This window comes from Nematostella vectensis, chromosome 5, assembly GCF_932526225.1.
Source record: "Nematostella vectensis chromosome 5, jaNemVect1.1, whole genome shotgun sequence".
Lineage (NCBI taxonomy): Eukaryota > Metazoa > Cnidaria > Anthozoa > Actiniaria > Edwardsiidae > Nematostella > Nematostella vectensis.
Window position 1 is genome coordinate 17,577,975 of NC_064038.1, and position 13,206 is coordinate 17,591,180.

At 43.6% G+C, this 13,206-nt stretch overlaps 1 protein-coding gene across 1 annotated transcript; it reads right to left on the reverse strand.

Moving 5' to 3' along the window:
- Nucleotides 1-1,782: 1,782 nt before the first annotated feature.
- Nucleotides 1,783-13,133, reverse strand: LOC5503835 (COMM domain-containing protein 10). The gene is made up of 8 exons (XM_001624731.3): nucleotides 12,996-13,133; nucleotides 12,715-12,805; nucleotides 11,436-11,546; nucleotides 9,733-9,804; nucleotides 9,484-9,567; nucleotides 7,622-7,729; nucleotides 5,893-5,952; nucleotides 1,783-2,151 (listed from the first exon to the last, which is right to left on the reverse strand). The coding sequence occupies exons 1-8, from the start codon at nucleotides 13,085-13,087 to the stop codon at nucleotides 2,113-2,115; spliced, it is 657 nt and encodes a 218-aa protein (XP_001624781.2). The 5' UTR covers nucleotides 13,088-13,133; the 3' UTR covers nucleotides 1,783-2,112.
- Nucleotides 13,134-13,206: the final 73 nt, after the last annotated feature.

The window sequence follows — 13,206 nt, forward strand, 5'->3', positions numbered from 1 at the left end:
CCCCTAATAACAAGGTGCCCTTGATAACGTACTGCCCCTAATAATAAGGTGCCCTTGATAACGTACTGCCCGTAATAACAACGTGCCCTTGATAACGTACTGCCCCTAATAACAAGGTGCCCTTGATAACGTGCTGCCCTTAATAACAAGGTGCCCTTGATAACGTACTGCCCCTAATTACAAGGTGCCCTTGATAACGTACTGCCCCTAATAACAAGGTGCCCTTGATAACGTGCTGCCCGTAATAACAAGGTGTCCTTGATAACGTACTGCCCCTAATAACAAGGTGCCCTTGATAACGTACTGCCCCTGATAACGAGGTGTCCTTATTCACGTACTGCCCCTAATAACAAGGTGCCCTTGATAACGTGCTGCCCCTAATAACAAGGTGCCCTTGATAACGTGCTGCCCCTAATAACAAGGTGCCCTTGATAACGTACTGCCCCTAATAACAAGGTGCCCTTGATAACGTACTGCCCCTAATAACAAGGTGCCCTTGATAACGTGCTGCCCCTAATAACAAGGTGCCCTTGATAACGTACTGCCCCTAATAACAAGGTGCCCTTGATAACGTACTGCCCCTAATAACAAGGTGCCCTTGATAACGTGCTGCCCCTAATAACAAGGTGCCCTTGATAACGTACTGCCCGTAATAACAAGGTGCCCTTGATAACGTACTGCCCCTAATAACAAGGTGCCCTTGATAACGTGCTGCCCCTAATAACAAGGTGCCCTTGATAACGTACTGCCCCTAATAACAAGGTACCCTTGATAACGTGCTGCCCCTAATAACAAGGTGTCCTTGATCACGTACTGCCCCTAATAACAAGGTGCCCTTGATCACGTACTGCCCCTAATAATAAGGTGCCCTTGATAACGTACTGCCCGTAATAACAAGGTGTCCTTGATCACGTACTGCCCCTAATAACAAGGTGCCCTTGATCACGTACTGCCCCTAATAACAAGGTGCCCTTGATAACGTACTGCCCGTAATAACAACGTGCCCTTGATAACGTACTGCCCGTAATAACAAGGTGCAATTGATAACGTACTGCCCGTAATAACAAGGTGCCCTTGATAACGTACTGCCCGTAATAACAAGGTGCCCTTGATAACGTACTGCCCAATAACAAGGTGCCCTCGATAACGTACTGCCCCTAATAACGAGGTGTCCTTCTTCACGTACTGCCCCTAATAACAAGGTGCCCTTGATAACGTACTGCCCGTAATAACAAGGTGCCCTTGATAACGTACTGCCCGTAATAACAAGGTGCCCTTGATAACGTACTGCCCGTAATAACAAGGTGCCCTTGATAACGTACTGCCCCTAATAACAAGGTGCCCTTGATAACGTACTGCCCCTAATAACAAGGTGCCCTTGATAACGTGCTGCCCCTAATAACAAGGTGCCCTTGATAACGTACTGCCCGTAATAACAAGGTGCCCTTGATCACGTACTGCCCTGATAACGAGGTGTCCTTCTTCACGTACTGCCCCTAATAACAAGGTGCCCTTGATAACGTACTGCCCCTAATAACAAGGTGCCCTTGATAACGTACTGCCCGTAATAACAAGGTGTCCCTATTCACGTACTGCCCCTAATAATGAGGTGCCCTTGAAAACGTACTGCCCCTAATAACAAGGTGTCCTTGATCACGTACTGCCCCTAATAACGAGGTGCCCTTGATAACAAGGTGCAAACGATGTTAGAGAGGAATTTGCATTTCATGTGTTTATGCTTGAAACATCAGCAAAACTACTTAAAATTTCAGAGGCAAAAAACACCATTTTAAACCTTGTTTTGATTCCCCAATTCCACCATTCATGTTCACAGACCGCCAAGTTATTTTTCAGCTCGTTTGTAGAGACATAGCATAAAAATGCGAGGAAAGTCACAGCCTTATATGTTCTTGCCCTCTTCTTATTTTTTTTTTCTGCCCCTCGCTTTTATGGCTCTCTTGTCTTCTTGCCCTGCATTCTTGCCCCCGTGGATGGAGTCAACACTAGATGATAAGCACAGGAGAAAGGAGAGAATAGTTGTCGGCCTGTGTACCCTGTCTAAACATAATTGTTTCTTTCTATTAATCTGCTAGTAAAACACTTGGCCATTAATCATCTGAGGGAATCTAGTTGACTTTGAATAGATTCCAACTGAAAATAAACAAGACACAGCATCAATAAAAAGGAAAAAATAAATATACTAAACTAAAAGTTTAATCATAACTTTTAAAATAAGAAATTGTAACCCTCTAATACATCGCAAGGGCGTTGAGGTCACAGTTGCAAGAACAAGGCGTAACAAAGTCCTGGATACCTGTGGATGCCTCTAACAAGACACAGACAGCTGAACCCCTCTAACATGACACAGACGGCTGAACCCCTCTAACATGACACAGACAGCTGAATCCCTCTAACATGACACAGACGGCTAAACCCCTCTAACATGACACAGACAGCTGAACCCCTCTAGCATGACACAGACAGCTGTACCCCTCTAACATGACACAGACAGCTGAACCCCTCTAACATGACACAGACAGCTGAACCCCTCTAACATGACACAGACAGCTGAATCCCTCTAACATGACACAGACGGCTGTACCCCTCTAACATGACACAGACAGCTGAATCCCTCTAACATGACACAGACGGCTAAACCCCTCTAACATGACACAGACAGCTGTACCCCTCTAGCATGACACAGACAGCTGTACCCCTCTAACAAGACACAGACGGCTGTACCCCTCTAACATGACACAGACGGCTAAACCCCTCTAACATGACACAGACAGCTGTACCCCTCTAACATGACACAGACAGCTGAACCCCTCTAACATGACACAGACAGCTGTACCCCTCTAGCATGACACAGACAGCTGTACCCCTCTAACATGACACAGACAGCTGAACCCCTCTAACATGACACAGACAGCTGTACCCCTCTAACATGACACAGACAGCTGAACCCCTCTAACATGACACAGACAGCTGAACCCCTCTAACATGACAGACAGCTGAACCCCTCTAACATGACACAGACGGCTAAACCCCTCTAACATGACACAGACGGCTAAACCCCTCTAACATGACACAGACAGCTAAACCCCTCTAACATGACACAGACAGCTGAACCCCTCTAACATGACACAGACAGCTGAACCCCTCTAGCATGACACAGACAGCTGTACCCCTCTAACATGACACAGACAGCTGTACCCCTCTAACATGACACAGACAGCTGAACCCCTCTAACATGACACAGACAGCTGTACCCCTCTAACATGACACAGACAGCTGAACCCCTCTAACATGACACAGACAGCTGAACCCCTCTAACAAGACACAGACGGCTGTATCCCTCTAACAAGACACAGACAGCTGTACCCCTCTAACATGACACAGACAGCTGAACCCCTCTAGCATGACACAGACAGCTGTACCCCTCTAACATGACACAGACAGCTGAACCCCTCTAACATGACACAGACGGCTAAACCCCTCTAACATGACACAGACAGCTGAACCCCTCTAACATGACACAGACAGCTGTACCCCTCTAACATGACACAGACAGCTGTACCCCTCTAACATGACACAGACAGCTGAACCCCTCTAACATGACACAGACGGCTGTACCCCTCTAACATGACACAGACAGCTGAACCCCTCTAACATGACACAGACAGCTGAACCCCTCTAACATGACAGACAGCTGAACCCCTCTAACATGACACAGACGGCTAAACCCCTCTAACATGACACAGACGGCTAAACCCCTCTAACATGACACAGACAGCTAAACCCCTCTAACATGACACAGACAGCTGAACCCCTCTAACATGACACAGACAGCTGAACCCCTCTAGCATGACACAGACAGCTGTACCCCTCTAACATGACACAGACAGCTGAACCCCTCTAGCATGACACAGACAGCTGTACCCCTCTAACATGACACAGACAGCTGAACCCCTCTAACATGACACAGACAGCTGAACCCCTCTAACATGACACAGACAGCTGTACCCCTCTAACATGACACAGACGGCTGTACCCCTCTAACATGACACAGACAGCTGAACCCCTCTAACATGACACAGACAGCTGAACCCCTCTAACAAGACACAGACGGCTGTATCCCTCTAACAAGACACAGACAGCTGTACCCCTCTAACATGACACAGACAGCTGAACCCCTCTAGCATGACACAGACAGCTGTACCCCTCTAACATGACACAGACAGCTGAACCCCTCTAACATGACACAGACGGCTAAACCCCTCTAACATGACACAGACAGCTGAACCCCTCTAACATGACACAGACAGCTGTACCCCTCTAACACGACAGACAGCTGTACCCCTCTAACATGACACAGACAGCTGAACCCCTCTAACAAGACACAGACGGCTAAACCCCTCTAACATGACACAGACAGCTGAACCCCTCTAACATGACACAGACAGCTGAACCCCTCTAGCATGACACAGACAGCTGTACCCCTCTAACATGACACAGACAGCTGTACCCCTCTAACATGACACAGACAGCTGAACCCCTCTAACATGACACAGACAGCTGTACCCCTCTAACATGACACAGACAGCTGAACCCCTCTAACATGACACAGACAGCTGTACCCCTCTAACAAGACACAGACAGCTGTACCCCTCTAACATGACACAGACAGCTGAACCCCTCTAACAAGACACAGACAGCTGTACCCCTCTAACATGACACAGACAGCTGAACCCCTCTAGCATGACACAGACAGCTGTACCCCTCTAACATGACACAGACAGCTGAACCCCTCTAACATGACACAGACAGCTGAACCCCTCTAACATGACACAGACGGCTAAACCCCTCTAACATGACACAGACAGCTGAACCCCTCTAACATGACACAGACAGCTGTACCCCTCTAACATGACACAGACAGCTGAACCCCTCTAACATGACACAGACAGCTGTACCCCTCTAACATGACACAGACAGCTGAACCCCTCTAACATGACACAGACGGCTAAACCCCTCTAACATGACACAGACAGCTGAACCCCTCTAACATGACACAGACAGCTGTACCCCTCTAACATGACACAGACAGCTGTACCCCTCTAACATGACACAGACAGCTGAACCCCTCTAACATGACACAGACAGCTGAACCCCTCTAACAAGACACAGACGGCTAAACCCCTCTAACATGACACAGACGGCTAAACCCCTCTAACATGACACAGACAGCTAAACCCCTCTAACATGACACAGACAGCTGAACCCCTCTAACATGACACAGACAGCTGTACCCCTCTAACATGACACAGACAGCTGTACCCCTCTAACATGACACAGACAGCTGAACCCCTCTAACAAGACACAGACAGCTGAACCCCTCTAGCATGACACAGACAGCTGAACCCCTCTAGCATGACACAGACGGCTGTACCCCTCTAACATGACACAGACAGCTGAACCCCTCTAACATGACACAGACAGCTGAACCCCTCTAACATGACACAGACAGCTGTACCCCTCATAAAGAAAAGTCTATTTCCTCCACTTTGGTGGCAAAACAGTGGAACCCTTTCTATACTGTTAACCCTTATGTATTGTAACCCGCAGTGGTTCATGGGTAACGTAAAAATGGCTAAATCCTGGTCTCTGAAAGCTGTGTGAACGTTTAAAGGTACATAAACAAGATTGCCAAAGCTTTCTAAGCCTGTGTTTATTTTTTATTTACAATTATATTTTTATTTATTTGATACCCATGAAGCACTGCAGGTTTCGATACATGGATTCTCCTTATTTGAAAGAGATGTATACTGGGGAGCTCAAGTCATCCGACTTCAAAATATCGGGGTTCCACTGTACAAATGAATTTCTTACTTGGTTATAAAAGGCAAAGAGCTCATCGTGTGTGAATTCAATATGGATGTTTTCCTGCTCCTGTGAAAAATATCAGAACTCATAATTATTTCAATCATCAATCTACCAACAGAATCAACAATTAAAAGCGTTGTTTCACTTTACAGTAAGACCCTTTAGCATATTTGCGAACCATGCACAGTTGCATACCCAGGAAATGTTGAGAGAGGGAGGATGCAGTCAGTCGGCCAAACCACTAAATAGGATTTCTACAGCACTTGTGCATAGGTTGTTAACCGTGGTAAATCAAAGGAAACACCATATGATTTGTCATTCACACAATTCTTGCAGGTTCACTTGAAGCGAAAAGAGACCAAACACCTTGATCCAAGTTCGCGACATTTGGTTCTCAGCCATAATGTATTTTCCATCCTTAGAAATGGACACTAAAAGTAACCAAGACTGTAGGGTTTTGAAGCTGTTTTCAATTTTCGCTAATCAAAGTGCGCTGCAAAAGGAGGAAAGGTGTAGATCAGGAGAAGGGAGGGGTGGATCCAAGGAGGAGTAGATCCAAGGAGGGGAGGGGTGGATCCAGGGAGGGGAGGGGTGGATCCAGGAAGGGGAGAGGAAGATCCAAGAAGGGGAGGGGTGGATCCAGGAAGGGAGGGGTGGATCCAAGGAGGGGAGGGGTGGATCCAAGGAGGGGAGGGGTGGATCCAAGGAGTTAAGGGGTGGATCCAGGGAGGGGAGGGGTGGATCCAAGGAGGGGAGGGGTGGATCCAAGGAGGGCAGGGGCAGATCCAGGGAGGGGAGGGGTGGATCCAAGGAGGGGAGGGGTAGATCCAGGGAGGGGAGGGGTGGATCCAAGGAGGGGAGGGGTAGATCCAAGGAGGGGAGGGGTGGATCCAAGAAGGGGAGGGGTGGATCCAGCGAGGGGAGGGGTAGATCCAAGGAGGGGAGGGGTAGATCCAAGGAGGGGAGGGGTGCATCCAAGGAGGGGAGGGGTAGATCCAGGGAGGGGAGGGGTGGATCCAAGTAGGGGAGGGGTAGATCCAAGGAGGGGAGGGGTGGATCCAAGGAGGGGAGGGGTAGATCCAGGGAGGGGAGGGGTGGATCCAAGGAGGGGAGGGGTAGATCCAAGGAGGGGAGGGGTGGATCCAAGGAGGGGAGGGGTGGATCCAGAGAGGGGAGGGGTAGATCCAAGGAGGGGAGGGGTAGATCCAAGGAGGGGAGGGGTGCATCCAAGGAGGGGAGGGGTAGATCCAGGGAGGGGAGGGGTGGATCCAAGGAGGGGAGGGGTAGATCCAAGGAGGGGAGGGGTGGATCCAAGGAAGGGAGGGGTGGATCCAAGGAGGGGAGGGGTGGATCCAGCAAGGGGAGGGGTGGATCCAAGGAGGGGAGGGGTGGATCCAGGGAGGGGAGGGGTAGATCCAAGGAGGGGAGGGGTAGATCCAGGGAGGGGTAGGATAGATCCAAGGAGGGGAGAGGTAGATCCAGGGAGGGGAGGGGTAGATCCAAGGAGGGGAGGGGTGCATCCAAGGAGGGGAGGGGTACATCCAGGGAGGGGAGGGGTGGATCCAAGGAGGGGAGGGGTAGATCTAAGGAGGGAAGGGGTGGATCCAGGAAGGGGAGGGCTTCCAAAATAGGGAAAATATAAAACATAGAATGGGAGGAAAATTTTTGAATAAGCTCCTATATACATTTTTTTTTTTGAGAATTGCTTATTACAAATTTGGTAATCAAGGTTTACCTTCCCAGAAGTGGAGATGCCTAATTCAAAGACAGCATTGGGCAGCTTCATCTTTGACATGTTTGCTTGAGCCATCTGCAGGTTGAGCCGCCAGTTCACACAGTCAAGCTAAAAGTGGCACACAAAGTAAAAGCTAGTCTATAAAGCATTGAGGTATATAGCTGTGTGAATACATCATAGTCTAGATGAGTGTGAATACATCATATCTAGATGAGTGTGAATACATCATAGTCTAAATGAGTGTGAATACATCATATCTAGATGAGTGTGAATACATCATATCTAGATGAGTGTGAATACATCATAGTCTAGATGAGTGTGAATACATCATAGTCTAGATGAGCGTGAATACATCATATCTAGATGAGTGTGAATACATCATAGTCTAGATGAGTGTGAATACATCATATCTAGATGAGTGTAAATACATCATAGTCTAGATGAGTGTGAATACATCATAGTCTAGATGAGTGTGAATACATCATATCTAGATGAGTGTGAATACATCATAGTCTAGATGAGTGTGAATACATCATATCTAGATGAGTGTGAATACATCATAGTCTAGATGAGTGTGAATACATCATATCTAGATGAGTGTGAATACATCATAGTCTAGATGAGTGTGAATACATCATAGTCTAGATGAGTGTGAATACATCATATCTAGATGAGTGTGAATACATCAAATGTGGTAAAGCTAATTTTTAGGGAGATCACAAGTTTGTAGATTATAGTTGTATATGAAGTCTTTGCCTTAATGTGCTTATACACAGGAACCCAAACACCCCTAAGACCTTTAGATTTCATACGTTTCTGAGGATTTGGCTGTGTAGTATCAAATTTTGGAGTTTTTACAATATCATTTTTTGAACTTGAGTTCGTTTTTTAAGAACTCCCCCAAACCCTCTTTTGTCAAGGGCGGATCCAGACTATTGCAAATGCAGCAGCAAATTAACAGCCAGATTTAAGGGAGTTGATTTGTTTTTAATCACAGCTTGTACATTCTTTTCATATCTTAATTTTTCATACACGATTCCCAGGCTCAACATACCAATTGTCCATGTCAATTTGCTCTACAAACTTTCACAGTTATCAGTGGCTATTTTAATGCATATCAATACATGAGTTGCATATTACACATTCCTATGATCTTTGATCTGCCAACATTTGGTGTTCATGGCTGTCAAGAGATTGGTGACAACTTGAACTGGTTCTACTTGTTGCTATTCTCAGCAACCTCCACTACAGTTGTGTTCTAAAATAGAAATCTTTGCTACAGCTGCAGAGGTCTTGTTCTTTATTTTAGATTTTTTTGCTACAGCAAAGCCTGGAAATAGCAGCCTTTGCGATAGTGATTAGTTTAAACCAATTAGAATCCAGCATGGCCGCTACATACATGCTGAATGTCTAACCTGTGATTTTGTTCTGGCGAACTAAAAAAAATACCAAAATAACTCATCAAAGAACTTGGTAGTCCTTTGAATTTGATGAAAAATAAGCTTTTCTTCAGAGAAAGGCTAGAAAGAGATGTCATTTTATATAACAAGGAAAAAAAACAGCAACTTTACAAGAGCTGTGTGACTCTTCTTGGAGAATTCAGTAGTTTTCTCTGTGATCAGAGAAAGGGAACTGTGTTTTATCGCTTCCAAAAGCATTCAGAAGGGATCGTTGTCAAGGTTTTTTCCGGCAATATTTGATTTTAAGTCTGGTGCCACTCTCACTATCATACAAGGGTAGGGGGGTTATAGGCTACTGGTCATTAATAATTATGCTACACTCAGATTTTTTCCTGGATACGTTCCTGTTTGTGACAATATCCAAAAAAACTTTTGCTTGGAATACATCTCCAAAACCATTACCTGTACAGGAGCTAAGCTTCTCTTACGAAGTTTATCAATAAGTGACTTGCCACTGGCCACCCAGACCTCCACAATAGAATTCACCTTGGGAAATACATGAATCAATTAATGAAACAGTAACACAAATAATAAAATGGGAAAATCATACTGACTCATAAAAAGCATGAAGTAAAATTAAAGGATAAAGCATAGGTAGAGGTAAATGATGAGGCATAGATTGTCTTTATTTAAGTGTATATAATTATTTACCTTGTCATCTTCCAAGTTAAGATTCTGTAGCTGTTGCTGTAAGCCTTGTGGTTTTGCGTTATGGTATGCAGCCTGGCACACATACAAGAATAGAGGTCATGTCACGGCACTACTAAAAACAGGCGGAACCGGCAGAACCAGTTTATTTTGCTTAGTTATAGGGGTAGGGATGTCATTCTAGGATCACCATTTATTTCCTTTCTAATCTGAACATAAAAAAAAACATCCCGTAGTGAAATGCAAATACAACATCACTAAGCGCAGATGTGCTACGTTATTTCACGCATATTTGACATTCTGTCATATGCAATTTGTATCCATTTGTATCGGATTAGTAACAAAAGACCCTTGTTTTAGAAGCGCGTCTTGTTAGCGGTAACACATGCAAGCGTTCGTAGTTTTAGCCTTTGTAGGTTTAGTGTTCCGATTTCCGTTGAAAGTTCCGGATAAAAAAACAAAACAAAATCCTTATTTAGAAGCGTGTCTTGTTAGTAGCGTTGTTCATAGCGTCCTGTTAGAGATAACGCCAAATATCATACTGTAATACTACTAATCAGTTATGCTAAGAATTATCAAAACACCATAGAGCACCCTCCTGTTAGCCCCATCAAATGCATGACCAGTCCAAATTTACACACACTTAGAAATTGTTCAATAGGATAATACGTTTGTTGTATGATATAACAAATAAACAAAGTTGTAAAATACTTCGTTCTTTGTATTTTTCTTTGTCTGCAAAGGTACACCTGAAGCCCTGGGCACTATATAGCTACGGACGCTTGCAGTATTACAGTATAATATTTTGTGTTACTTCTAACAAGACGCGCTTCTAAACAAGGGCAACCTTGGCTAGGCTATAATTGCATAATATTTCCGGATATCCCAAGTGTGTGGGGCCAGATCTTAAACTTTGAATTGCTTTGAAATCTTCAAAGTACTTTAAAATCACTTACAATTGTTTCAGATTGGATTTTGATTGTATTCCTTCAGCACATGTACATATAAAGAAGTGGGTAATTTATTAGTAACAAATTCCAGTTACAATCCTGCCCTTTGCACGCTTGCAGTATTACAGTATGACATTTGGTGTTATCTCTAACAGGACACTATAAACAACGCTACTAACAAGACGCGCTTCAAACAAGGATTTTTTTTGTTTTTTATCCGGAACTTTCAATGGAAATCGGATAGCTAAACCTATGAAGTCTAAAACTACGAACGCTTGCATGTGTTACCTCTAACAAGACGTGCTTCTAAAACAAGGGTCTTTTGTTACTAATCCGATACAAATGGATACAAATTGCATATGACAGAATGTCAAATATGCATGAAATAATGTAGCACATCTGCGTTTAGTGATGTTGTCTTAGCATTTCACAATGGAATGTTTTTTTTTTAAAGTTCAGATTAGAAAGGAAATAAATGGTGATCCTAGTATGACATCCCTACCCCTATAACTAAGCGAAATAAACTGGTTACGCTGGTTCCGGCGGTTCCGCTTTTTAGTAATGCCGGTCATGTCATGTTCCTACATGACATATTTAAACTCAATACGATTGATCATACATGCCACATTAATACATGACAATCAAAGACTCAATAAGATTGACCTTATTTCCAGCTGTAAGTAACAACCATCTAACATTACTCCCCCCCCCCACTAAAGAAAATCTTCCCTTTCTCTAGCATTTCGGGGTTCTGACCTGTTCAAACACAAATGCACATGTCTCTAACACAATGTGTAGGTCATCCTTATCTAGTGCAAAGGCAACTTGGAGTTTTTCCTCTTCTTCTGCTGTGAATGCATTTTCATCCTGAAGAAGAAAAAACAATTATGACTACTAAACTGAAATCAAACTATTCAGAAATAAAGTTCTGTGTTGTCTTTAGCAGGATAGTTTTTTTGGAAAATCAAAAACCTGTAAATAACCAGAAGAACCCACCCCCCCCCCCCACAAGAAAAAAAATAAACACAATGAGATCAAGATACTCAGGCATCAGTCTAAGGGATAAATGATCTTGAAGATATGCATCCATCCAAGGTGATAGCAACTACTTTATAGCCAAATAATAGCTCAGGTTCTTAGGCGAATCTCAAATCAAACAAGGAAAAACAGGAGAATTGAACCTCTCAACTAAACACTCAAAATACCACACAAGGGAAAGAGATCAGCAAACACAACCTAAGACACAAATAGATACAGTGGAGCCTGGATTCTACGTTATGCAATCAACATAAAATCTATGTATTGTTAAACAGAGGTCCTTGATTTTACAATAATTATAAACAAAACTCCATTGTATTGTTGTAGCAAGGTCTGGATAATAATCAACTATCACAAAATATTCCTATTGTATCTGTACTCTGTGTAAGACTGTACAGTTTCTCTCTGTTAAACTATAATCTGTGTTTAACCAGATCTGTCCAAACAAAAAATCTTCCCTTTCTCATTTATCCCTTAGATGTGTGGTGCCCCGGTTTTTTTTTTTGCACTTTGTTGATACAGAGAATCAATCAGTAATATTGTTGTATGGAAAACAGATTGGTATCGTAAAATTGAAAATATCGTTGAATTTCTTATACATTTCACCATATTTTTGCCGGGAGAAAGGAACATCATCGTAAAATCGCGGTAGTTTGTTAAATTCTGTATCTTATCATCAAGGTTCCCCTGTTCCTTTATTCTCATCCTTCAGGTCCATTTCCATGGCCTCAAAACACAATGTCCACTCTTTTAAGGTTTCTAGAATCATCTTTCTGCCAGATTGCAATGCTTTTTTGGAGATCCACAAAAAAATGACCAGTCAACATGGGGAGAGCCCCACCTTTCCATTCCAACAATTTCGAAATCAATTTTAGCTGTACGAGAGGAGGGGTTAGCTGTACAAGGGGAGGGGTTTAGGGGGGAGGTGTTGGGCCGTACTTGGGACAAGCATTTCTATAGAAAAAAAATGTTTGCTTAGAAAGATATGTTTACTGACCCTTAAATGAAGTTTCTGCACGATTCTTGTGAGTAGTAACGGGAAACGCGATGTATCTATGTTATTTATTAGCTGTACAGCAGTCCTTAACCTGGAGATACAACGATATAATTCACAAATCAGTACAAATAAGTATATAGACAGTCTGCACAATTCTACAACAACAACAAACCCTAAAGGCAACCAGGCAATAAAGAATCGAATAGCATGAAATACTGTATTAAATCGTGTTTGTTTTGATCTCACAATCTCTAGTTTTGATCTAAATAAATTTGCCTTACTTGGCAGTCGATTGAAACAACAGCGCCATCTTGAATTTGCAACAAAATCGAACTGGACCCAGCCCCACGCGACTAATATCCAACATTCCCATATTTCGAAAAAAAAAGAGACCTTTTCTTTTTTTTTTTCTTTTTTTTTTCGACTCCATAATATATTCAAAGATAAAATCATAAGATAATCTTAATTGTTTTGGTTTCGCTATAATTTATA

Coding starts and splice junctions, on each gene's coding strand:
- LOC5503835 (XM_001624731.3), bottom strand. CDS start 13,087: ATGGGAATGTTGGATATTAGTCGCGTGGGGCTGGGTCCAGTTCGATTT. Junction 12,806..12,995: donor TTGTTTCAATCGACTGCCAA/GTAAGGCAAATT, acceptor TTGTATCTCCAG/GTTAAGGACTGCTGTACAGC. Junction 9,805..11,435: donor GTGCATTTGTGTTTGAACAG/GTCAGAACCCCG, acceptor TATGTGTGCCAG/GCTGCATACCATAACGCAAA.